At 37.3% G+C, this 27,449-nt stretch overlaps 1 protein-coding gene across 1 annotated transcript; it reads left to right on the top strand.

Annotated features, from left to right (window-relative positions):
* LOC133865810 (uncharacterized) lies at window positions 1-27,449 on the top strand. The gene is made up of 27 exons (XM_062302291.1): window positions 1-157; window positions 266-526; window positions 689-748; window positions 859-951; window positions 4,921-5,149; window positions 5,854-5,960; window positions 6,789-6,851; window positions 7,371-7,471; window positions 9,781-9,875; window positions 10,022-10,042; window positions 11,134-11,229; window positions 11,320-11,440; window positions 11,586-11,735; window positions 11,876-12,072; window positions 13,062-13,333; window positions 19,571-19,672; window positions 21,059-21,235; window positions 21,546-21,734; window positions 22,089-22,330; window positions 22,449-22,595; window positions 24,115-24,331; window positions 25,119-25,247; window positions 25,371-25,511; window positions 26,171-26,245; window positions 26,369-26,530; window positions 26,731-26,790; window positions 26,959-27,449. The coding sequence occupies exons 1-27, from the start codon at window positions 152-154 to the stop codon at window positions 27,031-27,033; spliced, it is 3,588 nt and encodes a 1,195-aa protein (XP_062158275.1). The 5' UTR covers window positions 1-151; the 3' UTR covers window positions 27,034-27,449.

Genomic DNA, 27,449 nt, shown 5'->3' with positions numbered 1-27,449 from the left:
ACATGGAATTACCAAAGAAGTATTTAAAAAATGTCGTTAACAGCAAGCGAATGGTTGTTCCTTTCCTGTCAGCTTGACTGTTGAACCACAGACATACAACTGATTCAGTTCTCTCGTTCTCCAATCACAAGCCCTCACAGAGAAAACCATTATGGCGGTAATTGCTTCCCTTATTAGATCCTTGTTCTCATTTCGCATTTCTTTATTATTATTATTTTTTTAATTTTATTTTCGAACACATTTGATTTTGATTTGTGTGTGGCAGGACTCGTCGGGGACGACGCTGATGGATCTGATAACGGCGGACCCGGCTCCGGCTCCGGCTCCGGCGTCGTCCGGCGCTCCGGCAGCTGCGTCGATGGCTCCTTCAGCGGCGGTTCAGTCGACGGCGCTGGGGAAGCCGGCTGGGGAGAAGAGGTCCAAGAGGTCCTCGCTCATGCAGATCCACAGCGACACCGTTTCCGCTGCCAAGGCCGCTCTAAATCCCGTCCGCGCCAACATCATCCCCCAGAAGCAGAAGAAAAAGGTCGGTTTGGTAGCTGAGAAAGTGTGGGAAAGTCGCAATGTTGGAAAAGATTAAGATAATTGAGATGAGACAGGATCACGGATTCCATATTTATTTGTAAAAAAAAATTAACGGTTTGGTTGGATTGAATTGGTGCTTAATGCAATTTGCTTCTCTTTACAGCCCGTTTCGTATTCGCAACTGGCGAGGAGTATTCATGAACTGGCTGCAACGTCTGATCAAGTAAAGATCGTCCTCTTTCTAATAATTCTCCTAAGCTGTTCTTTGTTTTGATTGGCAATTCCCTAATTTTTTGTTGTTCTCTTTCTTTATTGTGATAAATGTGTATATAGAAAAGCTCTCAGAAGCAGTTGGTGCATCATGTGTTTCCCAAACTTGCTGTGTACAATTCCGTTGACCCTTCGTTGGCACCATCTCTTCTCATGGTATGAGTCTTCTTCTTCTTGTTTTCTCCTCATTTTAGGATTATTATTATTTTTTATTTTATTTTTTTATTATTTTTTATTTGTAGCGAAGCATAGGTCAATAGAAGTTTCTTTGCTGTTACGTGATACAGCCATGTTGAAACATGTATATATTTTTTTTGATGAATACCATGTTGAAACATATGGTGTTCAATGAACTACTGTTTTATGTGTTTTGGTGTAAGTTTGAACTTTCTGGGTATTAGATGGTCGAGGAACCTGACTATCTCTTGATGCAGTGCTGGGATCTTTATATGGCATTTATAGAATGAAGTTTACTAATACCTTAAGTTTGACATTACATTTTGTTTTTTAGAACATTTGGTTTGCTGATTGTTTTAGTGTGATAGCTCCGGGTGCTAGTGACTAAATGGGGATGAGGTGAAACTTGGAAGAAAAAATGGGCATGAGATGAAGTCATCCTCTTTTATTCTATTGTACCTCAGGATATATGTAGTCACTTGGGCCATCAACTTCAATAGGATCCAATTATTTTTTATAAGTAATATATATTTATTCAAAGCGTAGAGGAGCGCAACTTTAGTACACATGAAGTATATAAGAGAACTTTTAAATTATAAAAAAAGAAGAATATAACTCCAAAAACTCAGAAAAATTAGAGACATGTACCCTATTCCAGGCCACTTTCCTTGTATATAGGGATTGTAGCATCATCTTCTTTATCTCTAGCAATCCACTCTCACGATCTTCAAAACTCCCCGCGTTTCGCTCTCGTCAAAGACACTACATTAAACAAAAAAGAGCCAACCTCCAAATTTGCAAAGCATGACGATTTCACAATTGTCCTTTCCAACTTCCCAATAAATCACTCACCCTTCGAGGTATAATCCAATCAACACCAAACAACTGAATAACTGCACTCCACAATTCTGTTGCAATCTCACAATGAATGAATAAATGATCAATAGACTCCCCTCACTTATTACACATACAATACCACTTCATCACAATAACATTCATTTTTCGTAAATTATCCAAAGTTAAGTTTTTCTCTAATGCTGTCCAAACAAAGAATGCCACTCTCAAGGGTGCCTTAGGCCATGTTTGGCAAACCACTTTATTTTTATTTCGAAAGAGTCAACTTCAAAACATTCTACTTTTTATATCACATTAATCAATTTTAAACAATTTTTTTTCCCACTTTTTATTATCACATCAATTACTTTTTAACAACATTTTTTATTTTTTCTTACAAAAAATTCAAAACTTCTTTCTACTTTATATCACATCAATAACTTATTTATATTAAAAAAAAAAAAAATTGACAACCCAAATGTTTACCAAACACACTTAACTTTCCAAATACTTTTCCAAGGGAAATTTGACATTACATTATTAGATAATACTTGATAATACGATTTAACTTCAAATGTTTTCCTTTTAGATGGAATCCAGCAAATTGTATCCTCACCTCTATGTCTTACTCTTTGAGAATACAAAAACTCAAAGAACCCAGAAACCACTTCCACCTCCCAATCATGCACTGGTCTAGTAAATATAATATTCCAATGAATGTTTCCATTCTGGAGCTGCATATTATTTGCCACACACGTTTCCTTACCACAAGCAATAATGAATAATTTCGGAGATGAGACCTTTAACGGTTGCTCCCCACACCAAACATCATGCCAAAACAGCACACTAGATCCATCTCCTACCTCATATCTCACATGTTTAGCAAAACTGTCCCACTCCCTCCTTATAAATGAGACCTTCAACAGGTTCCAACTTATTGACTTTTAATGTTGAAGCTAACCTCAGATGCATTCTGTGTCTTAGTTTGAGATTTTTTTTTTTTTATAAGTAAAGTATATTGAAAAGGCGCAAAGGGGTGCAACCCATAGTACACAGAACGTACAAGAAGCCCCTAATTCAAAGAAAAAGAGAACACCTATCTATAAATTCAAAATAAGAACATTCATGCATAAACTGAAATTTTTCCCTCCACATAAACAACGTTTGTAGCATCATTCTCTTCAAGTTCATCAAACTAGTCTCACAATCTTCAAAACAGCGTGCATTTCGTTCCCTCCATACACACCACATCAAACACAAAGGAGTCATGCGCCAAATCGGTATCAAAGTCCGATTACCCTTTTGTCCCCTCCAACTCCCCAACATATCTTTCACCGACCCCGGCATTACCTACTCCACCCCAAACAATTGCAGAATCGTCCTCCACAATTCTGTAGCCACCATACAATGCAGAAACAAATGGTCAATGGATTCCCCAGAAGTCTTACACATAAAGCACCACTCCATCACGATAATGTTTCTCTTTTGTAAATTATCAAAAGTTAAAATTTTCCCTAAAGTTGCCGTCCACACAAAGAACGCCACTCTCGGGGGAACATTAACTTTCCAAATACTTTTTCATGGAAATGAAGATTGAATAGGACTAGATAAAACCTTATAGTAAGACTTTACCTCAAATGATTTCTTTCGTGCTGGCATCCAACACAATTTATCCTCTCCCTCGCTTCTAACTTTGAGAGTGTACAACATCCCAAAAAATCTACTAACCGCTTCGACCTCCCAATCATGAACTGGGCGAGAAAACATAATATTCCACAGGATTGTGCCATTTTGTTTTTGCATATTTTCCTCCACCCAAGCATCCTTACTTCTAGCAATGAGGAACAATTCTGGAAAAAGATTCTTCAAAGGAATCTCCCCACATCACACATCATGCCAAAACAGAACTTTCGAATCATTCCCGATCTCATATCTCACATGAGCTGCAAAAGCATCCCATCCCCTCCTAATACTTTTCCAAATGCCAAACCCAAAAGAACCCCCAACCTCCTTAGAGCACCAACCACCCCTCATACTTCCATATTTGACATCCACATTTGACATCCACCACCTTTCTCCAAAGAGCATCTCTCTCCAAAGCATATTTCCATATTTGAGATTATTTAGGAGTGAGAAGTTTGTGTTAAATCTTATTACTGCATGTCGAGGAGGTTGTGTTTCTGTTGAAAGCTTTGAGTTAGTTAGCATGCCTCCTAAGGTGATTTTCTTTTTTCTAGATAGCTTCTTTGAATATGTTCCTCATGGTGGAGCTTATGAGGAGGAAACATATTTTGGTTGATTGGTGTTGTTTTTGCAAGTGCAATTGGGACATGGTTGATCATTGTTTGCTGCTCTGCTTCATTGCTAGGAACTTGTTCCCTTGACTGCACTAGGTATTGGATCTCCTATGTTATGCTCAGAATGGTGGTTGAGCGCTGTTGGCCAGCTGGAAAGAAAAGGTTTATAGGGCGTAGGAGATTTGTTGTTTAGATAGCTTTCCTATTGTGCTTAATCTGGTGCATTTAGTGCTTCTGGTGTGCTGGATGAAGCATCCAGCATATCTGCCTCTCTCTCTCTCTCTCTCTCTCTCTCTCTCTCTGCTTTCATTTTATTGATTGTTATGGATTTTATTACTTATCAAAAAAAGATTGTTATGGATTTTACGAGCTGCTTACCTTTTTCTAATGTCGTCACTTTTTTTTTTCTTTTGCGGGATGACAGCTTGGAGGAAGTGGGTACGGGGTTCTCCTGTACTTATGTGTGCATGAGTGACCCTTAGTGTTTATTCAGAATTTGAAGATATAATTAAAATTTCTAGGAGTGGCAAACAAAATAAATGAAAGAAGGGTTCACAGTTAACAAGGAAGAGGGATATCAGTTCCACCTGTCATTCTAATGCCCTTATGTTTGGATAGCACATAGGAAATCGCTGGTGCTTCTTGATTTGGGATGTGGAAAAATTGTGTATGATGCCATGCTGAATGCATAATTTCTTATTGAGTTTACGCTATTGACAGCTTTAACATCTGCCATTCATGTCTTCACCTTTTCATGGAACGGAGCAATCTTAGTTACTGTCTAGATGATATATGTATTCTCTCTTTTTTCTGGCAGCTCAATCAGCAGTGTGAAGATAGGAGTGTTCTACGGTATGTGTATTATTACTTGGCCAGAATTTTATCAGATACTGGAGCGCAAGGTTTAAGCACAGGCGGTGGGATTCCTACACCAAATTGGGATGCTCTAGCTGACATTGATGCTGTTGGAGGGGTGACTAGAGCTGATGTTGTACCACGAATAGTAGAACAACTTACAGAAGGGGCCTCAAATGCTGATGTTGAATGTAAAGTGGTTTCTTACTTTTAACCTATCTTATTTTCAGCTTCTAGGTTCTCTAATTATTTCATCTAGCTCTTATGATTGTTTATCCAATTGTTTGAGTACTAGTTACCTGCATAGTTTTTATTAGAGAGAAACTACCACATAATCTCTTTGTTTTGAGGCACATTCTATGGACAAATTAATTTATTGTAATCTTTTTGTCTGTGCTTAGTTAGATATCTCTCTTTATTAACAACAGAATAATATAATGGAGTAATCTTTGAGTGTTGAGTGTTGATTTAAACTTGGTCTGTTTAGGAATTATACATACAAGGTGCAATTATATAATGGATATTGACTGATATCGTTCATATTTTAAATTTACTTCATTTTATTTGTAAGCTTAGGCACCAGGCAGATAGATTGGAATTGGCGGTCTTGTTTTTGAATGATCATCGGCTGTGTGGATCATTTACTTGTTCAGAATCTGAAAGTCTTCTCAAGAATTTCCTTTGTTTGTTTGGCAGTTGATTTGTGTGAATGGTAATATAGGTTTGGTTCTAAGTTATGGTTCAAGATAGAAGCCATTGCCTGAAAGGGAGGAAAATGATTACATTTTCTTTTTAAAATGTCCTTAATTGGTTGTTAACTTTAGGATTGGATATTGACTCCTATTTGAAGTGGTTATAGATAATGAGTTGACTTTTTCATCTATCAATTTTGAAGTTCATGCACGGAGATTGCAAGCTTTGAAGGCTCTTACATATGCTCCTTCAAATAACTCTGATATTTTGTCCAGATTGTACGAAATTGTATTTGGCATACTTCATGAGGTTTGTCCTACTCTTCTTATTTCTTCCAACAATATTTACCTGGAGAATGCTTCTTTCTTATTCGTTTTAGTTACTAGAGACTAATATATTTATAAAGGCGGGACCATGTTTATCGTGTCCACTCTAACAATGCGTATGATTCTTGGAGGGATGTGTTGTGTGGTTTGTCTTCTTGATTGAGGCAACATAGGGATGTTTGATGAGTGTGAAAGGTAAATGGTAACTCATGATTGAAAGACTGTGACTTTGTTATTCATGAATGTCAGAAGCTTTTGAATTGGGAAGTTAAGGTTTAATACCAATCAGGTGGAGTCTGCATGGGTATATATTCACACTCTTTGCCTTCCTAGAACACAAGTTTGATATCTATTTGGGGAAGTATGATTTCACAGGATCAAGGAGATGTGGATTTTCATTTAATGGAAGGCATAGTTTGATAAAATATATGGTGAACAACTTAGGTATGCTGATGTAATCAGAAGTTGTAAAATAGTTGAAACACTTTGAGCACCAACACCTGTTGAGCTTTTCCATAAATACTGGGGTTCTTTGTTTAATGTCACAATTAGGGTAGTGGTAGGCTCTAGTTAGGTAGACTCTTGAATGCTGAATTAGGACTAGCTTGAAAAAATGTGGCATCTTATAAGATCAGAAAATGAAAGTCCTGTGACACTTTGTAATGGGAAATCACTATGTAGCTGAATGGAGAGTGTTGAAATGCATTTTTTTTTCCTTTATTTATTTGTTTTTTGTTTATTTCATCGTCCTAGTCAGAAGAAAATAATACTTTAATCTTCTTGTCTTTAATGTTCAGAAATTGATTTTCAGGTCGCTGATGGCCCACAAAAACGTAAGAAAGGCATGTTTGGAACTAAAGGCGCCGATAAGGAGGTAATTATAATTCATCTTAAATTCCTCCATTTGCTTTATGTCATTATGTTGCGTGTTTCTTGGGAATTGCTAAATACCAGACTAATTATTATATCTTGCCAGCAAAAAAGGATAATTATAGTATCTTGAGATTGGTAACACCAATTATGACATGCACTTTGTCTGTTCATTTTCCCTGTGAAAATTATGACCACCGAAAATGGATTACTACTAAAATGTTAGTATGTTAATTCAACATTGCAATAAGTACCAAAAGGAGTCTGACTTCTACATATAGAACTTTGCTTTACGTGTGGAAAGCAGACTTTTGATTTGGTTTTCTGTTACAGAATCTTGGTAGCTTTACTAGCTTAGGTCTGCTCCTCTTTTTGAGTTGATAGGCAAACATTTTCATAGGCAACTTATGCTTTCCATTTCTTTGCCATAATTGTTTTATATGAAATGCTCTATCTGCTTAGTTTTTGAGTTTGGATCACTGGTTGTACAACTTTTAAGCATTTTTTCTTTTTCAATTATTAGTTTGTCATTCGGAGTAATTTGCAATATGCTGCACTAAGTGCTTTGAGAAGACTTCCTCTGGATCCTGGAAATCCGGCATTTCTGCATCGTGCTGTACAGGGGTAAGTTCTTCATTCTGGGCCTTCAATTTTTGATGGCATAGAGTTGTTGCATAGGAGCATCCTTTTTATTAGTTTCATTGTGCTGGTGACATGTAACATATATGACAATCAAATGTTGAAAATTTTACTTAATTTACACTTATCAAGTTGTTTTCTTGATCTTCTTCTTGAAACGGAAATTTGAATTTCTTTCATCATTTTTCCATAAATTTTAGGATTAAATACCTTATTGGTACCTGAGTTTTCAGCTTTTTTAAATTTAGTACTTAAGTTTTCAATTGTTTCATAGGTGGTACTTGAGTTTAGGAATAAAAACCACTTTGATAATTCTGTTACATTTTTTGTCCAAATATTAAGGGTCTGCCACGTTTCAACCTCTGAGGTTGACATGTGACATTATATACAAAAAAATAAAAAATAAAAATCTTTAAACATTAATTAAAAATATTAAAATAATAATTTTTTTTTTAATAAAAAAATTTAAAAAAAGAAAAAAAAGAAGAGGGGTGGCTTCTTGGCCGATCTGGGGTGGGGTAGTTCGGCCACCCCATGGCAGGAAAAAAAAAAAAGGTCATGTATGCACATATTATATTGCACATAGCTTTCATTATGCCCATTCTTTTTTCCGCAGTAAGTTCCAAAGCTAGAATATAATCCACCCAAACTACCCCTTGGCAAGCTGAGCTGTAGTGCTGAGGTGCATACCTGTTAGGGAATGGATCTTGTGGTGTTGGATGGTTATTGGAGATGCTTGTGGTGGGTTGACTGAAGGTTTTAAAGTGTGTAAGTGATAGGTTATGGGAATTGTTTATGGGTTGAAAGAGTAAAGTATGGTGCCTAGAAAGTCTCAGGATGCTGAGAATTGGGGTTGCTGGAGTTTTTGGGTAGCAGCAAGTTTAAAGGTTTTTAGTGTCTTATTTTATGGGTGATTTGGCAGCTAAAGTCTAAAATTAGGTTTTTAGGGTTTTTTCAAAGGTCAGAAGAAGAATTTGGTTTGGGGTTCAACCAAGTTTGAAGAGTTGAAATCTGTTGCTATCGTAGAGAGATGGAAGCAGAATTTTTGGTAAATCTTACGATTGTTTGTAAGGGTTATATGTGCAAACAGTGATGGGATAATGGCGGACAATCTTCTGATACATTGTCCAATAGCTTAGGAACTTTTTTCTTTGGTTTTTCACATATTATTTTCAAGGTGTGGAGTTTCCTGTTGCAAGTTTATGCTGGGGTACATGAAGCGTCTTTCATGGTTTTTAATGCTGAACAGCAGCTCCTTTATGGATTTTGTTGATACTCTAAACTCTAGGATTTGATTTATGTTATGGTTTCTCCTTTCTTTTGCTGCTTCAGAGTTGCACCTACTTTTCGTGTTCTCTTTTGTAAATAGTAATAATTATTGAAAACTACAAATAAAGGTGAAATTCATAGTATTCGTTTTTGTTTCAATAATTTTTTTTCACTACTTGCCAAAAAACGTTTCATCACTTATTAGAAAAGATAAAATTCATATGATGCTTGTTTGATTTGTCCCAGTTATCCTCCATTTCTTTGCGTCCCTTGCCCCCTTGGGAAAAAATAAAAAAAATGTAAGTTTGTGTAAGGCTCTTGCTTCCTCCTGCTCCCACTCAGTTTTCATTTCTACAGTCTGCAGAGTGTTGGAAATTTGATCATATGAGAATACATGGCTCTTGCTTTTAGTTTCACTTTCAGGCTCAGCAAATATGTGGAGATTTGTTATATTCACCTCATCATGATCCACCAATAGAATTTTGAAATATCTGTCAATTCATTCATGACTGAAGTTAATGATTGCGGCTCAATAACCTTTTGATGATGAAGCCTTCTCAGTCCAGGACTTTTTTCTCATTCAAAGCAAGGGATTAAGAAACTTTATCACTTCATAAAGACAATATCCATTTATATGATTGAATTTGAGTTGTGAATTGTGCCATAAATTTGATAATATTTGTAATCTTCTCTTGGTCTCTAAATCTAGGTTTAGACATTCTGAATTTTTCAGTTTGCTAAATGCATTGTGTTTTTTTTTGATTGTACCTTTCATGCTTTGTGTGCGTATATGAGGACATAGGTTGCTGTAAGTCTCTATGGATCATTAGCTTTTGCTTAAAAACTCTGGTTTATCAATCCTCTGTTGTTTGTTCAAGTTGCAAGCCTATGTTTGAATATCTTATTATGCTTCTCGCACTGCTTTTAGGTTTTAATCAACTTCAATGTAGTTGTGGTATGTTTAACCATTCCTCGTTTGTTTTGTTTTCTGTTGTCAATAACAAGGGAGTTTCATATGGTTACAGGGTTTCATTTGCTGATCCTGTTGCTGTGAGGCATGCATTGGAAATCCTCTCTGAGTTAGCTACAAGAGATCCTTATGCAGTTGCGATGGCCTTAGGTTACATTAGTTAACTCTTAAACTCAACCACATTCCCATGGCATTGGCTGTCATGAAAACATATTTGTTTGGATGATGTAACATTGGAACTAAAGTTTGGTTGTTGTAATGTATTCTTACACTGTCCTGCTATGATCTTTCTGCAGGAAAGCTTGCACAGCCTGGAGGTATTCTTCCTAATCTGCATCGTTTCTTAGCTTCCTCCTTTTGTTACCATTATTTTAGATAGTTTTTGTTGTTTCAAGTTTCATTATTGAATACTTGCATATATATATATATATATATATATTTTTTTTTTTAATGAAGTTTCTGGGTTTTGATTCCATATAATCCAAATCAAGAGAAAATGTAGTTACAAATTAAAAGGTTCTCTTCCTAGTTTGAGGTCTGTGTATATTTCTTCCATTGTTTTATCGGATTTCTTGAGTTGCATGGTTGCTAATCAGAAACATTCATGATTGTCTAGCCCTTGGTTTCTGCATTCTGTGTCAGTTCTGTATAGTTATGGCACATCGATCAAATATGTTTTCCATTAACAGAAAGGGATCCGAATATAATATTAAATGAGAATCAATTTCTTTGACGAGATTTTATAGCATAATGCATCATTTTTGCTTGATGTTGCTGCCATCTTTTTGATCAGTGCCCCATAATATGGACTTTGTGGAGGGAAGAGAATAATCAGATCTTCAATGCTGTTGAGCTTTGTTCGAATTAGGTGAAATCCATTTTTTTGAGATCATTGTATGATTGGATGGCTGCATATGGCAGCATCCGTCTCTTCTTTTAAAGACGTTATTAATCTTTTGAATCATTAATTGTAATTTTTAGGACTCTTTTCTGTACACCCTGCATACATCCTCTTGTCATTCAAATAATACTTCTTACATTAAAAAAAAATCTTTTTCACCAAAGCCTCCTTTATTGTAGTGGTACACTTTTGCTCTTTGAAGTTTCTGAGGTTGATGCAATGCTTTCAAGAATTACTTCTTCTGCTCTACATATAAGAAGTAAAGGTCTATTCTAAGATGTGTGACATGATGACTTTTCAAATGAAAGGATTATGACTCTTAAGTACACTATGTGAATGTGAAATCTCTGTTTTGGTTCTATCGCTCTGCCAAGCATGTGTATTTTTCTCTATATGGGTTTACTTACTTCTTCTAGATGGGAAGTTTTGGGTATTATATTTTTATTTTTATTTTCTGGGTTGACGCTTATTGTGTAACCTTACCATGTTTGGGTGTCATATGAACAGGTGCTTTGCAGGATGTTCTCCATTTGCATGATGTTCTTGCTAGAGTTTCGCTAGCCAGATTGTGCCATACAATATCGAGAGCTCGAGCATTAGATGGTAAATAATTGAAATTTTTATATCACACAACTAGTATTTCTGTCCCTCAAATGTTTGAAATGGTTGGTTTCTTGAAAATTTTGTATATAGAGAGGCCGGATATTAGAGCTCAGTTCAACTCAGTGCTATATCAACTTCTTCTAGATCCTACTGAGAGAGTTTGTTTTGAGGCAATCTTATGTGTATTGGGAAAGCATGATAACACAGAGAGGTTTGTTTTGTTATCTTAAAATATTTTTCTACCTGCACTTCTCTGTTGTGATATTTTCGTCTTTGAAAGGGCGATCACAGCATGTCAAGCAGTTTTTGTCTCACTTTTGCTGGGATATGGTCTTCCTTACGTTTGCATAATGTAGGACTGAAGAACGTGCTGCTGGGTGGTACCGTTTAACCAGGGAGATTCTTAAGTTGCCAGAAGCACCATCTGTGGCATCAAAGGAAGCGACCAAAGATAAAACTCAAAAGACAAGGCGTCCACAACCCCTTATTAAACTTGTAATGAGAAGGTAGAAACATCTCTCTCTCTCTCTCTCTCTCTCTCTCTCTCTCTCAAATCTGGGGATTAGTTTGTCAGTGGCTGTCTTTAATATGCATGGGTTTCATAATTTTGAAGTTCACTTGTTTTTTAATTTCTGCTGTGATTCAGGTTGGAGACTTCTTTCCGTAGTTTCTCTAGGCCAGTGCTTCATGCAGCAGCAAGAGTTGTGCAGGAGATGGGGAGAAGTAGGGCTGCTGCTTTTGCTTTTGGCTTACAGGATATTGATGAAGGAGTTCATGTTAATACATTTGCTGAGACTGTAGACTCGCATGATTCAGAGACTAATGAAAACCCCCACCCTGAAGGTATTCTTATTTATAATTTTTTTTTTTTGCTTTCTGGTCTATGCTTGTATTAGCTATTATTTATATAACATCTTTATGGCACCTGATTATCAAACTGTGATGTTCTCATTTCAAGTGGTACTAAATTGTTTTGGTTTGTGAAGGTTGTATTACTGGAAATGCTTTTGGGTCAGTTTTGTATGGATCACTTAGTTTGTACTCCATAGTAATTGATGTTAATACTGAAGTTTAATTCCATTTGACTCGGAGGAATTTGATGTCAGTAACTGATATACCAGTGTTGCAGATAAACATGTCATGGAGGTGGGGAAGATGATACTACAAGGGAAGAGGGAAGGCTGATTTATAGGCAAATGTAGTAATTTGGCAAGATTAGGATTTTCCTTTGCCTCCATGACATTTTTTTTAGGTTAGCAAGTTTATGTATTATTTAGTATGCACTTAGGTTTTGTTATCTTTAGTATTCACTTAGTTTATGTTAGCTTTAGTTGAGAGTTATGTTTAGTTTGGCACTTTCTTCACTATGGATAATTATGTTAAAATTGGCTGCAGCAATGGATTGGAACACTCCAGATATTATATCTGGCATAAATTTGTTATTGATAAATAAGCTAAACTTTCATAGTTTGAAGAATTCTTTCTGCTATCCACGCATGCACTGTTAAATAGTCAGATATATGGTTCTGATTGAGCTTTCAATATCAAGATCAGGTTGAGTAGGATACATATCTTTGATTGGAGGATCATTTCTTCAATAATATCTCATTCTCAGCTCTTCTAGATGGTGCAATCTTGTAGCTCCAACAAGTGTATGTTAGTTAAACTAATTTTTGGTGATGAAGTGTTCTGGATTATAAAGTATGACCTGTATTCTTCATCTCATTTTTTAATAATTATGTTAGAATGATTTTTTTTTTTTTTTGCGGGCTTGATTAGGGTATATGGTGGATCATTATCTGACTGCATTCCTCTCTCTCTCTCTCTCATAGGTACCCGAAGAACCTCTTCTGTATCTAATGGAACAGGTGGCAAGGATACAATTGCAGGCTTATTAGCTTCATTGATGGAAGTAGTGCGTACAACTGTAGCATGCGAATGTGTATATATTCGAGCCATGGTAATCAAGGCTCTGATCTGGATGCAAAGTCCACATGATTCATTTGGCGAACTAGAGTCAATTATTGCATCAGAGCTCTCCGATCCAGCTTGGCCAGCAACACTATTGAATGATATCTTACTTACCCTGCATGCTCGTTTTAAGGTATGTAATGGACATAAGTCATATTTACTGTCTTAAGGTATGAAATATTCCTTTTGAAGCCATTCTTGTAATGCATTTTCTTTGATAATATTTAACTTCACCATCTTTTTCCTGCTGCTTTTTATAATAAACCGTAACATTTCTCTTTTACTAATTGTTAAAGACATATCTAGCCCTCAAGATAATGATAAGTCTAAAGATAAGATTAGTTAGTCTAGTGATAAGATTAGCTGTTCAAATTCAAATACTAGATAACTTATAGTTCAGATTTACTTCACAAGTGTAACACTTAGATTAGAACTCTTAGTGTCTTCTCTTATTACATTGTAATCTCCTAGTTCTTTGTAACTTCTTCTCTATAAATACAAGAGCCTTAAACCAATATTTGGTAAGGCAGCACAAAGCATAAATCAAAGTCTCTAGATTTAATATGGTATCAGAGCCACAACCGTGATTCACGTCTTTTTTTTTTTTCTCTCAATTTTTCTTCCTTCCGCTCATGTCTACCTCCACCGCACCACCACCCGAGACCCCTGTTCCTCCTGTTATGATCTCCACTCACTATCAAACACCTTTGTTGGTTACCTTCACCAATTTCAACCCTACCAAACTTACTAGCACCAATTATCCAGTCTGGCTCCCTCAAATTGTTCCGCACCTCAAAGGCGGCAACATCTATGAATACGTTGATGGTTCAATCCCCTGCCCATCTCCCACTGTGACGACCATCAAAGATGGTGTATCAACCACGTCTCCAAATCCGGCTTTCCTCCAATAGAGCATGCAAGATCAACTGCTGCTCGGGGCTATCAACTTAGCGCTTTCTGAAAAGTGCTGACTCATGTCACCCGCTGTGCCACTTCCCGCAACGCGTGGACTACATTGGAGACCCTCTTCACTTCTCAGACAAAGGCACGCACAATGCAGGTGCACTATCAACTGGCGACTCTCAAGAAGGGTTCCTCCTCTATCGCCGATTATTATCACCTTCCAGACACTATGTGATGCCCTTGCTGTCGTTGGACAGCCTCTCAATGGCTTTGAAATTGTGTCTTTTCTCCTGGCAGGCCTCAGATCTGATTTTGATCCTTTCGTCACCTCTGTTACAACCAGAGCTGAACCTCTTTTTGTGGATGAGATTTATGGCCATCTTCTCTCTTATGAGATGCGGTTAGAACAACATCAAGCTTCTCTTGATCTCTCGGTTGCTGGTGCTAACGTTGCCGCCCGAGGCTACTCTCCTAACCATCCATCCCAAGGCATGCGTAGTTCTCATGGTCACAACTCTGGCCGTAGCTTCTCCTTTGGTACATCCAGACCCTTTCGAGGAAGGGGTCGAGGATCCTCTGGCCGTGGTTTTCCATCCAGCAATTCCCACTCCAATTTACCTTTATGTCAAGTGTGCAACCGCTATGGTCATGTAGCGCTAGACTGCTACAATCGCTTCATTGAGGCTTACGCTCGTGAACAGCCTCCTCAAGCACAAGCCTATCTCTCGGCACCCTCCAGCAGTTCAGATCAGAATTGGTACCCTGACTCGGGAGCCACTCATCATCTGACTTCTGACTTGGCCAACCTCAACATCAAGGCTGAAGACTACATTGGCTCAGATAAAATTCGCATTGGTAACGGTAAGGGGCTCTCAATTGATCATATTGGTACCACTCGTCTATTCACTCCTACTTCTCAATTTGACCTCCTAGGTACTCTGCATGTCCCTTTCATTTCAAAAAATCTCATCTCTGTTCATAAATTCACAAAAGATACTAACACCTTCTTTGAATTTCATCCTTCCTATTTTCTCTTGAAGGACCGCCGCACGGGGAAACTCCTCCACGGGCTGAATAAACATGGGCTTTACCACTTTTTCCCTTCTGCAAATAAGCATCCTCACTCTGCCATGGTGGGTGAGCGCGCCTCTACTTTTCAGTGGCACTCACAACTAGGCCATCCAACCTTAAAGATTGTTCGTCGTGTCCTATCTTGTTTTAAGCTTCCAGTTTCTACTCCTACAGAGTCTCCTGTCTGCACTGCATGTCTCGGTGCCAAGAGCAAGCAACTTCCCTTTTCGTCTTCTGCTGGAATTGCCTCGTGTCCACTTGATTTAATCTATACTGATGTATGGGGCCCAGCCCCAGTTAGCTCTAGGTCTGGTGCTAAATACCATGTATCTTTTCTTGATGCTTATAGCAAATACACCTGGCTTTATCCTATTTCCCTAAAAAGTGATGTTTCTTCAGTTTTCTTAACCTTCAAATCTTATGTGGAACGTTTCTTTACCACTAACATAAAAGCAATTCAATCCGACTAGGGTGGTGAATATCGCCCTGTCAATAAACTCCTCCAGCAGCTCGGCATTCTCCATCGTGTGTCATGCCCTCATACACACCAATAAAATGGTGCAATTGAACGGAAACATCGACACATTGTCGAAACCGGTCTTGCACTACTCTCTCATGCTCATTTACCCTTACCCTTTTGGGATGATGCATTCTCCACTGCATGCTACCTCATCAATCGCATGCCTACCCCAATTCTTCAAAATCAATCCCCATTTGAAGTTCTCTTCAAATGCAGTCTTGATTACTCATAATTTTAAAAACCTTTGGTTGCCTCTGTTGGCCTAATCTTCGGCCCTATAATACCAACAAATTCCAACACCGATCTATTCCTTGTTTGTTCTTAGGATATAGCACTCTGCACAAAGGCTACAAATGTCTTCACTTACCTACAAATCGTCTATATATTTCCTGAAATGTTGTCTTCACCGAATCTACCTTTCCTAATACTTCTACACTCAAGCGAAACTTCATCTCCAAATTACAGGCAGCCATTCTCCCTGCCTCTTCTTTCATATCCATTGGCTCCCTCGGTTCCACAACCAAGCACTACCTCTTTACCTTCTGCTCCTCCTTCCCTGTCCACTCCTTTGTAGTCCCCTCAATCCGAATCAGTCACATCTGCCGAATCTTCCTTTGTTCCTATTATTCCTAAAGTCTCATCTCCACCTTCAGCTCCTTTAGAATCAGTTCACCCTATGGTCACTCGTGCAAAAAATAGCATCTCAAAACCTCGAGAATTCACAGATGGCAGAGTTTGGTATCCAATTCCGAGAGCCCTCTTTGCTGAGTCCTCCTCCCTTATCACTGAGCCTACTTGTCACTTTTCAGCAATAAAGGATAAACATTGGAGAGTTGCCATGAACACAGAGTTCGATGCCCTACCATAGAACCGAATTTGGACACTTGTTCCACCTAACTCAGCTACAAACGTCATTGGCTGCAAATGGGTTTTCCGGCTGAAAAAGAAAGCTGATGGATCAATCGATCGGTACAAGGCACGACTAGTTGCCAAGGGTTTTCACCAACAACTTGGAATAGATTATGGTGAAACCTATAGTCCAGTGATCAAACCTACTACGGTACGTATTGTTCTATCTCTTGCTCTTTCCAATGGGTGGCCTATCCATCAGATTGATATACAAAATGCATTTCTGCACGGCGACATTTCAGAGGTGGTTTACATGTCTCAGCCCCCTGGTTTTGCTCACCCTTAGTATCCCAATCATCTCTGTCAACTACAGAAGGTCCTCTGTGGCCTAAAACAAGCACCAAGGACATGGTTTTCCAGACTTAGTGGCAAGCTATTGACACTTGGGTTCAAGGCCTCACAATCGGACACCTCTCTCTTTCTCTACAAATCAGCCACATGCACTATCCTAGTGTTAATCTATGTAGATGACATCTTGATCACTTCATCCAGCTCCTCTGCAGTCAGTGATCTCTTGTCCACATTAAAACAAGAGTTTGCTGTGAAAGACCTTGGCCTCCTCAATTATTTTATAGGCATTGAAATTCTTCCCAATTCCGGTGGCTTCTTGCTGTCTCAGCATAAATATAACCTTGATATTCTCAGCTGGACAAAATGACAAAAGCCAAACCGATCAATTGTCCTATGGCATCCTCTACACACTTGTCAGCCCATGAAAGTGACTTATTTTCTGATCCTACTCTCTTCCGCAGCATAGTAGGTGCATTGCAGTACCTATGCATCACAAGACCGGACATTTCATTTTGTGTCAACAAGCTAGCTCAATTCATGCACAACCCCACTGATCTTCATTGGCAGGCCGTGAAAAGACTTCTACGCTATCTCAAGCAAACAGTTCACTTTGGACTTTAGTTTTATTGTACAGACTCTGCTTCTATCCAAGCCTACTCCGACGTTGACTGGGCCGGAGACCAAGATGATCGTCGCTCCACTGGCAGCTACTGTATTTTCCTTGGAAAAAATCTCATCTCATGGAGTTGTAGAAAACAACACAGTGTGGCAAGGTCAAGCACATAGGCCGAATACAAATCCCTTGCCAACACTGCAGCTGAACTCTTTTAGATGCTATCTCTCTGCTCCGAACTTGGATTGAAACTCACACAATCACCAACACTATGGTGTGACAATATTGGAGCAACATACTTAACCTCCAATCCAGTTTTCCATGCTCTCACCAAGCATGTCGAAATAGACTTTCATTTTGTTTGGGATATGGTTGCTAAAAAGATCCTACGGATTTAGTTCATTTCCAGCAAAGACCAACTTGCGGACATCTTCACCAAACCACTATCATCTGCTCGGTTTGCTTTTCTTCGGTCCAATCTCAACGTCCTTCCCATACCGTTGAGATTGCCGGGGCGTGTTAAAGACATATCTAGCCCTCAAGATAATGATAAGTCTAAAGATAAGATTAGTTAGTCTAGTGATAGGATTAGCTGTCCAAATTCAAATACTAGATAACTTATAGTTCAGATTTACTTCACAAGTGTAACACTTAGTTTAGAACTCTTAGTCTCTTCTCTTATCACATTGTAATCTCCTAGTTCTTTGTAACTTCTTCTCTATAAATACAAGAGCCTTAAACCAATATTTGGTAAGGCAGCACAAAGCATAAATCAAAGTCTCTAGATTTAATACTAATAAGATATCTAGGTTACATTGTGAGTAGTGATAAAGTATCATTTACGAGTAATTAAGAGTCCTTGTAACTGGTGGAAGCTGGTTGTACGGATTTATAGTGGCCTTGACAGTCTTACATGAATTCAAAGTAGTTATCATGAGCGAGTTTTCAACATAAATAGTTTGAACTTTATTGTTTGCTTAAATTGCTACTTTTCTAGTTGTCCAGCTATTGTTTTACTTCATAGATGAATCTTAGTCTTTAGTGCATACTATGTGAAATATTCGTTTTGTCTTTAGATTAATTCCCCAACTTTGGGTCGATTTTTTTAATAATTTTAAATTTGGTTTTTTATTATCTGGCTGGAAAGAGTGAGGCTATCATTGATAGGGTGGGCTGAAAGGGGGTTGATAGGGGGATGGAAATGTTAATCTGGTGAGCTTTTGGTGCTCTTGGTCCTTTATTTTGGGGCATACTATAGATGTTCATGGGGCCTGTCAGTAGACTTCATTTTTCTTGTTTTTTATTTCTTTAGCACCCTATATATGGAAGTGAGAACTACAAGAAATCAAAGTACTGTTTACTTAGATTAAACAAATTAGTTTTCCAATTCTATAATCACAATATTCTTAACATAAAGAATCGAACTTACTATTTTTTTTCTTCCATATTTAATAAAAAGAATGGTTTAAAAGTCTTCTCCCCTGCAAATCTTTTTGATACTTAAAAGTCTCTCTCTCTCTCTCTCTCTCTCTCTCTCTCTCTCTCTCTCTCTGGTGTTAAACTGGTTAGATATACACTCTCATGGAAATCCAGTACTATTTCTACTTATGGTCTATTAAAAGGGGATGTTATGACCAGGTCTTTCAATGTTCATGTTCACTTCTCATGGAAGTTTCTTTAAAATTGACGTTGATTTCACTATTTTGTTTTTCAAATACCTTGAAGCAGATGCTTTGCTAATGAAGCAATCACATTTTGGATATCATCTCAGTATGTCTCTGACATGTTTGACCATGCAATAGACATACCCACTTTTCATATGTTGCACATGTAGTCAAGGGTAGAAACTTGTGACAAAGTCAAAGATATAGACTAGAGAAGTGCTAGTCATAGCAGGAGGGTGATTATGAAAAACTTGTCTGAGTGATTTCTTCTGTTGTACAATCAATGGCTATCAAAGAATGTTTAGCTCCCTGTTATGTTGTGCTTGTAAATATTGCCATGTTCCCAAATGTAATAACAATTATTTCTTTTCCTCATTGATTTTATTTTTGGCTCGATAGGCAACTCCAGATATGGCTGTCACTCTTCTTGAAATTGCGAGGATTTTTGCTACTAAAGTTCCTGGGAAGATTGATGCTGATGTTTTACAACTACTATGGAAAGTAAGTTTTCATGCAATCCTCACCTAAAATAGTTTAATCCCTTTCTTTGTAATTTTTTGTCTGTACATTTTTCTAGTGCTTTTATGTGTTTAATGATATAAATTCATGTTTTTCTTTTGTTTGAGTATTTTGGGTAATGATGTGGAGAAAAATTGATGAGAAAGATTACCGTGTACAAAAGCTATGCCTTTATTTATTTATTTTCTTTTTTTGGTCTCGAATGGATTTTAATTCTTACCCAAAAAAAAAAAAAAAAAAAAATTGATGATGAAAAATTTGAGTGATGCAACCTAGGGTCATTCCAGGGTTCAAAAACCTTTTTCCTGAGAATTTTTAACTTTTTAATCATGCATTTACTTTTCACTGCTGCAATATCTGATACAAATACACGTAGATTGTAAGGTAACCTAAGCTTCATGAATGAAACTACTCTCTCTCTCTCTCTCTTGGGGAGAGAGGGGGGGGGGGGGGGGGGGGGGGGTGGTGGTTGACAAATAAGCAAAAGTAAAAGCAAACCTTGGGTGCTCACACTTTCCAAATCTTATATACTGAAATGATAACACACGGACAATTCTGTATTGAAGATGTTAAGGGACAGTTCTATAAATAATTTGTTCTGCTTATGTTTTTTGGTGTATAGCTCCTTATTATAGAATGATGTTTGAAATCCTTTCCCCATTAAGCATTGTATGTGATCCCTCTGAATGAGTATACTTGTGTCTTCTTCACCTCAAATCAGTAAATTAGCTCAAATTTTAGGACAGTCAAACACAATTCGAGACTGTCCGCTGAAATTTGCTTGTTGCTATAGTTGGTTATTCAAACTTTCATCTCGTTCATGCATATGCAATTACTGGTAATAAATTGATCAATGGTCAGCCTATGTGAAGCAGTTATCCACGTGGGAAAAGATAGTTTTAAGTCGATTCAAATGAAAGAAAGCATGGAGCTGAATTGGACACCTTTAAGGGTTTAGGTAGAGCTGACTGATACAACTCCCCTTAATAGTTGAAAGAATTATCTGACGTTGGACAGATTTAGGAATCTTTCTATGTGTGCTTGTGGTGGGTTTTAGAATGAGGAAAAAATATGCTTTCAGAATTTAGTATGTTAGGGGGAACACTTTAGGGTTTGTAGGAAGAATTAGTTATGGAAGGATACGGTTTAAAAGGCACAAATGGGTTTAAGCACAGAATGATAGGTTCTTTTACTGTCATATTTTTTCTTGTCCTTTTTAATTTGCCTAATTGTCATTTTATTTAAATCTCTTCTGTATTAATGCAACATTTACTTTCTCTATTGACTTGGCTCATGTCTTTTGTTAATGATAGTTGCTTTGAAAGTACCCATAAACGATGTTCATATGTTTTATGACTCTGTTTGCAGACGTGCCTTGTTGGAGCTGGTCCTGATGGAAAACACACAGCTTTGGAGGCAGTCACCATAGTTCTTGATCTACCACCACCACAGCCTGGGTCAATCTTGGGGCTTACATCAGTGGACAGTGTTTCTGCATCGGATCCAAAGTCGGCTCTGGCATTACAAAGGCTAGTACAAGCAGCAGTAAGCATCTTATTTTATCACTAGACCTTTTTATTCTTTTAGTCCTATAGCTATAGTTCTGATTTTGTTAATCTCTGAACTGATATGCTTGAGAATTATTATTATTATTATTTTTTTGGTTGATAAGTAATGTCAATTCATTAATAAAGCGCAGAGGGGCGCAACCCTAATTCACAGGAAGTATACAAGAGTGTCTCTAATAGGAACGGACAGAAAATAAATTTAAAAAGTCTGCATAAGTAAAAACATTCAAGCTATGATGAGACGCTATCCAAATATATAACGTGCTTGAGAACTAATATAATTGCAGGTATGGTTTCTTGGAGAAAATGCAAATTATGCTGCTTCAGAGTATGCTTGGGAATCTGCAACCCCACCTGGTACAGCATTAATGATGTTAGATGCAGATAAAATGGTCGCTGCTGCCAGTTCTCGTAACCCTACTCTAGCTGGTGCATTGACTCGACTTCAGAGGTGTGCTTTCAGTGGCAGCTGGGAGGTATAAATTCTCACCTGAGTGGTCATCCAATGGTTAATTGTTTACTGCATGTCTCTTGGGATGACAATTGAGTAGTTTTCCTTTAGGTCTTTCTTTTAATTTTTCTCTCATATTTAAAAATGAAAATTCAACTGTTTATGTTCAATTTGTATGGTAACAACCATGACTTGCACCATATTGAAGTAATCTATATAAACTTCAATTTAAGAGGTTAATTGCCCTAATTGGATCAGTTTGTATGTTCTATATCAGTACTGTTGTTATCAAGATATCTTTTATTCTAGACGATTATGTTTACTCCTTTTGTTCTTTTCCTTTTTTCTTATGTGGACCGGTTTAAATGGACTCTTGCAGATTCGTATCATTGCTGCTCAAGCTCTTACAACAATGGCAATCAGGTCTGGTGAACCTTTTAGGCTACAGATATATGAATTCTTACACACTTTAGCACAGGGTGGTTTGCAGTTTCAATTTTCAGAGATGCATCTCAGTAATGGTGAAGATCAAGGGGCCAGTGGCACCGGCCTAGGAGCTTTAATAAGTCCTATGATAAATATTCTTGATGAAATGTACAGAGCACAAGATGATTTGATCAAGTAAGAACTGATGTTTTTATATTTGTTTTTCTTGATGAATTAATTTTCCTTTTCGCTACCAAGTTAAAATCTCTTTTCTTTTACAAACATGCGTTAAAATTCCTTTGTGGATAAACAGGGAAATACGGAATCACGACAATACTAAGAAAGAATGGACAGATGAAGAACTCAAGAAACTATATGAAACGCATGAGAGGTTGCTAGATCTTGTTTCCTTGTTTTGTTATGTGCCAAGAGCAAAGTATCTACCTTTGGGGCCAATAAGGTACAACATTTATCCTCACGGCATATGCGCTTGAATGGACTGATAATAATCCTGTCATAGTTGAAAAATTAGAGATCAATGATGGCCTTAGAATTTTTCCTTTTACTGTCTGAAGTGCTTATCTTAGTAAAGGTGCAGAAGTGAGGCATGTTAAGAACTGTCTCAGTGGAATTTGGGACTTGTACCAGGAGAGCATCCAATTGGATCTTAGTTATCGTGTGTACTTGGACCATCACCTGCACAAATATAGATTATGTCCATTTTTTTAAATTCGCAATGTCACTGTGACATTTTGTCATTGATTTGCAGATATTTTTTTTGGAAGTTCTCCCATTTGAGGATATGATCGAAACTTGATTGTTTGATTAATTAAATCTAAATGCTTTTTGGTGCAATTCATGAGTTGTTACTTAGGCTTTCAGGCAAGAAACACTATCACCTGTTGGTTAGTGCTATGAGAAAAGATTGATTTTTTGCCATTGATTTGGTGCTGTAGTCATGAAATATTTGGAGCAGAAAATGTTATATAATTATGACTGCAATGTGTGTGAAACCTGATATAAGGGGAGATTTCAAATAGAAGTTGGAGCTCCATCTGCATGTGTAATAAAGGATTCCTGGTTATAGGATCTGTATCCTTAGTTTTAGAACATTTAAGAGATAAGCTTTGAATTGCTTAAAATCTGGACTACCTTTCTACAAGAAGTTTAATCAGAGAATTTGAGTGAGCTATTATGCTGTGTCCTTAAGAAGAAGAAGAATATTAGTAGAAAATGAAGATGAAGAAAATCTATGCTTAGAGAATAGATGATGATGATACCCACACATATGTGGTTTCTGCCATCATTCTCTTCTCTTCCTCAGCTGTATATATGTAGCTTCTTCCAATTCCTTTTCTTGATTGCTGCAAGTCTTAATTTTACAAATTTTGCAGTTAGTGTTTAAAAAAAAATTGAGAACTGCATAGTATTTAAAACTCTTACAGTTTTCCTTTCCAAATGAGAAAGCTGGGTGGTTCCATAGCAACAAAAGTTGCCACCTTGTCACTTGTTCATGAAAATGAATTATTGCTAACTTATTATTATTATTTTTTTAAGTGTTGCTAACCTTTTTGAATGCATGCTTTGAGGGTGAAAAAGTCGTGCAAAAAAGTGATTCCTCTATAAAATTCCCTTTTATTATTCACCTAGGCTTTAGGGGTATATCTTGTTTTTGACACACTTCCTGAAATTGCTTTTTTGTAGTTTTTCTAACTTTTTGAACCTTTGTTCTTCTTTTTCTACTGAATAAGAGATTCTCTTGTATACATCCTGTGTACTATGGTTGCGCGCCCATATGCCCTTTTTCATTGAGATTAAATTACTTACAAAAAATGAAATTGCTTTATTTCTATTTTTTTTTTCTGGCTGGTATTTCTATATTTCATGTTTAATATAATTTCCAATCTTTTCTTTTCACATTTTTTTTTTTATTTTTGCTTCTCCCCCCTCCCCCCCTTCTTTCATGAAATCTTTGACAGTGCAAAACTTCTTGACATCTATCGCACGCGGCACAATATAAGTGCATCGACTGGTTTGAGTGATCCTGCTGTTGCTACTGGAATTTCTGACCTTGTCTATGAATCTAAACCGGCCCCTGCTGAGCCTGATGCACTTGATGATGACTTAGTAAATGCTTGGGCAACAAACCTTGGTGATGATGGCTTGTTGGGAAGCAATGTACCGGCTATGAACAGGGTAAGAGTTTAGTTTTTTCTGATTTTTAAACTTAAATTGGCAATTTGAACTCTATGAGGTATTCCATATCTTTTTCCTTCTACTGATTCTCATGTATACTCCCATGTACTTAGCTTGTGGCCCTTTGCGCTCGATTTCCATTACTTTTTAGGTAAAAGACATGGATTTTCCTCTTGATAATTATGGATTAAAAACTAAATGTTGTCACCCCTGTAGTATTCTTGAAAATACTAATTCCTAAGCATCAGTTGTCAGCCTTGATAATCTATGATGGGGCTCTGCCACATTAAGATTGATATCATCAATCTATACAAAAAAGCATTGGTCTTTATTCATTAGATTAATCATGCTCTTTTTGCTCATATGTCTCCAAATATCAGTAAATATTTAAATCATTTTCCTCCATCTTTACGGTTTGTAGATTTATTAGATTGGCTTGTATCTATAAAGTCCCCACCATTTTAATGAAAGGAAATTTAGAGTTTTGTTGGATGTATTTGTCTTTGATCATGGCATGGGCAAACTGTGTCTTACATAGGTTTGAGAATGGCCTACTTTATTTCCTGAATAAGTCTTGTGACTCAAGAATCTGTACATACCAAATTTATCCTTGATTAGAAGGTACAGCTGAGCAGCAACTTATTTGTGCAATTTGGATTCTAGTATCCTTAAATTTTTATGAGTTATTTGGCATCATTTGCTAAATATTTGCAAGTATTTTCTTTGATATTGGGCTGCTTATCAATATCTTGAGTGAAAGGATCATTTCATCTCTCCTTTGTGTTAGGTTAATGAATTTCTTGCCGGTATTGGAGCTGATGCTCCTGATGTTGATGAGGAGAACATCATCTCTAGACCTTCGGTTAGTTACGATGATATGTGGGCAAAGACACTTTTAGAAACTTCAGAATTAGAGGTACGAGTTCTGCAAAATCCTTCTTAAATTGGGCTTAACATGCAATACGTTTGGAGCTTGGCATGTGTCTCCAGTGATTTCCTAGAGAATAATTATTCAACTATTCTGTTTTTTGGATCACAGGAAGATGATGCAAGGTCATCTGGGACTTCTTCACCAGAGTCAACAGGATCAGTTGAATCTTCCATATCATCCCACTTTGGTGGAATGAGCTACCCTTCATTGTTCAGTTCACGTCCCACATATGGCGCTGCACAAACTTCGGTATGACTAATGCAATGATTTAATGTAAATCTTTTTCTTTTCTTTCTATCTTATTCTTTTTCATATTAATCGCATTCTTTATCAGTCAAGCTTCTAGTATCAAGGTGTTCCGTGCTTTGAGGATTGATATAGTGCATAGTACTTCCTTAATTTTGCATTATTTCAGTGAACGTGGAATATCAAAAGTAATATAAACATGAACATCCAAGCTATTTTGTACTGTAAGGATAGTACTTCTGTTCGTTTTACATTTTAGAGAGTTGAAAGTGGAAAATCAAAAGTAATATGAAAATGAAAAAAAATAATTAAAGTTTTAGAAGATTAAGTGTAAAAGATTGACCCTCAACTGAATGCAGGGGGAGGAAAAAATGCTCATCTTATGAGATATGGATTAAGATGGGCCTGGCTTACCTGCTTCTTATATCTTCATGAAAAGTGGCGTTTAGCCAAAAGCTGCAGCCAGGCCCAGCTTTTATAATTCTAACAGAGCCAATTTTTATCCTCTTCAGCTAGAACTCTAATTGATTATTACCAAAGTCATGTTGGCGTTGTTTAGGAGCCTCTTTTGGGTCTCAAAACTTTATTCGTCACTGCAAATACATTTTCTTTTTGATTTCAAAGATTATTTGAGCTGTGACCCACTCAGTTATCTATAACAGGAGAGGTCAGCGGCAAGCAGGTTTAGCAATCCTTCGACAGGTGTTTCTTCAATTTATGAGGGTGTAGGTTCTCCGGTTAGTCTCATTGCGTTTTCTCATCTAGTTTTGTACTTTGTCAAGAGAAAAACATTGATCTTGTTTTGTATTGTATGATATGACTTTAAATTGTTAACTCATCTTTTTTATTTTTTTCATCAGATTAGAGAAGAGCCTTCATCATACACATACGAGTCTTTTGAGAATCCCTTAGCTGGGCGTGGATCCCAGAGTTTTGGGTCACGAGAAGAGGAACGAGTTTCATCTGGAAATCCAAGGGTTGGAACGGCACTATATGACTTCACTGCTGGTGGAGATGACGAGGTTAATTGACTCCTGTTGATTAGCTGTATTTTTAACTAAAAATTTCTAGGCAAATGATGGACGGTCTGGCCTTCCAGCATTTCTGCATGCACTACCTTTTTTTATGTCAATTGGATTGAGCATCTATCTTGCCATTTGATTTTCCTAATTTATTAATGTTTTCTCTGAAAGTTAAACCTGTTGGCTGGTTTTTGTTGCAGTTAAACTTGACGGCGGGAGAAGATTTAGAAATTGAGGACGAAGTGGACGGCTGGTTTTATGTAAGTATATGGAATTAAGGGATCATATTTAGGGAAAGAAACCCAATTTTTGAAGTTTGTTAGTGGCCATTGTGTAGATTGCAAGAATCTACACGTAGTTGAGTATTCTTGGAACATGTTGCTAAGGTAGTCAAGTCTGTGCCTAATGCAATGCCACGCTTGTTACAGGTGAAGAAGAAACGCCCTGGGAGGGATGGCAAGATGGCTGGGTTGGTGCCTGTCCTCTATGTCAGTCAATCTTGAGTTCATTAGTGCATCTAGGCGATTCGACGTCATGAGTGTTCATTGAGATTTTCTTCAGCAGTTTAACCCTTATCCTTTTTTGATCATGCATCTCCCTGGAGTTTCATTTGGGTGAGATTTTCTTGAGAGTTTCATTCATACTGTCTTTTTGCTACGTACCTGGGACACAAAAACATCCAGTTTCGTACTACTGTGTTCTGTGAACTATCCTCCATTTTCTTGGGCAACGGATTATCAGTGAGACTCTGAGTTGCAGCAGCTTGGAACACAATTGGAGACCAACGCCAGCAAGGTTCACATCGCTTGGACTCTAAATGTAATTATAACTATGGGTTTTCTTAGTAAAAGAATGCAATCATTACTTTGTCATAGTTCTCTTTTATCGATAATCGATTCACTTTACGAATTGCTAACAA

Source organism: Alnus glutinosa, chromosome 4 (assembly GCF_958979055.1).
Source record: "Alnus glutinosa chromosome 4, dhAlnGlut1.1, whole genome shotgun sequence".
Classification (NCBI taxonomy): Eukaryota; Viridiplantae; Streptophyta; class Magnoliopsida; order Fagales; family Betulaceae; genus Alnus; species Alnus glutinosa.
The sequence above is the reverse complement of the archived record's forward strand: the minus strand, read 5'-3'. Positions and strand labels throughout refer to the sequence as shown.

Excerpts from the sequence above, each read along its gene's own strand:
- LOC133865810 (XM_062302291.1), top strand. Across the intron at positions 952-4,920 it reads TGGCACCATCTCTTCTCATG|CTCAATCAGCAGTGTGAAGA; the intron begins GTATGAGTCTTC and ends TTTTTCTGGCAG. Across the intron at positions 6,852-7,370 it reads CTAAAGGCGCCGATAAGGAG|TTTGTCATTCGGAGTAATTT; the intron begins GTAATTATAATT and ends TTCAATTATTAG.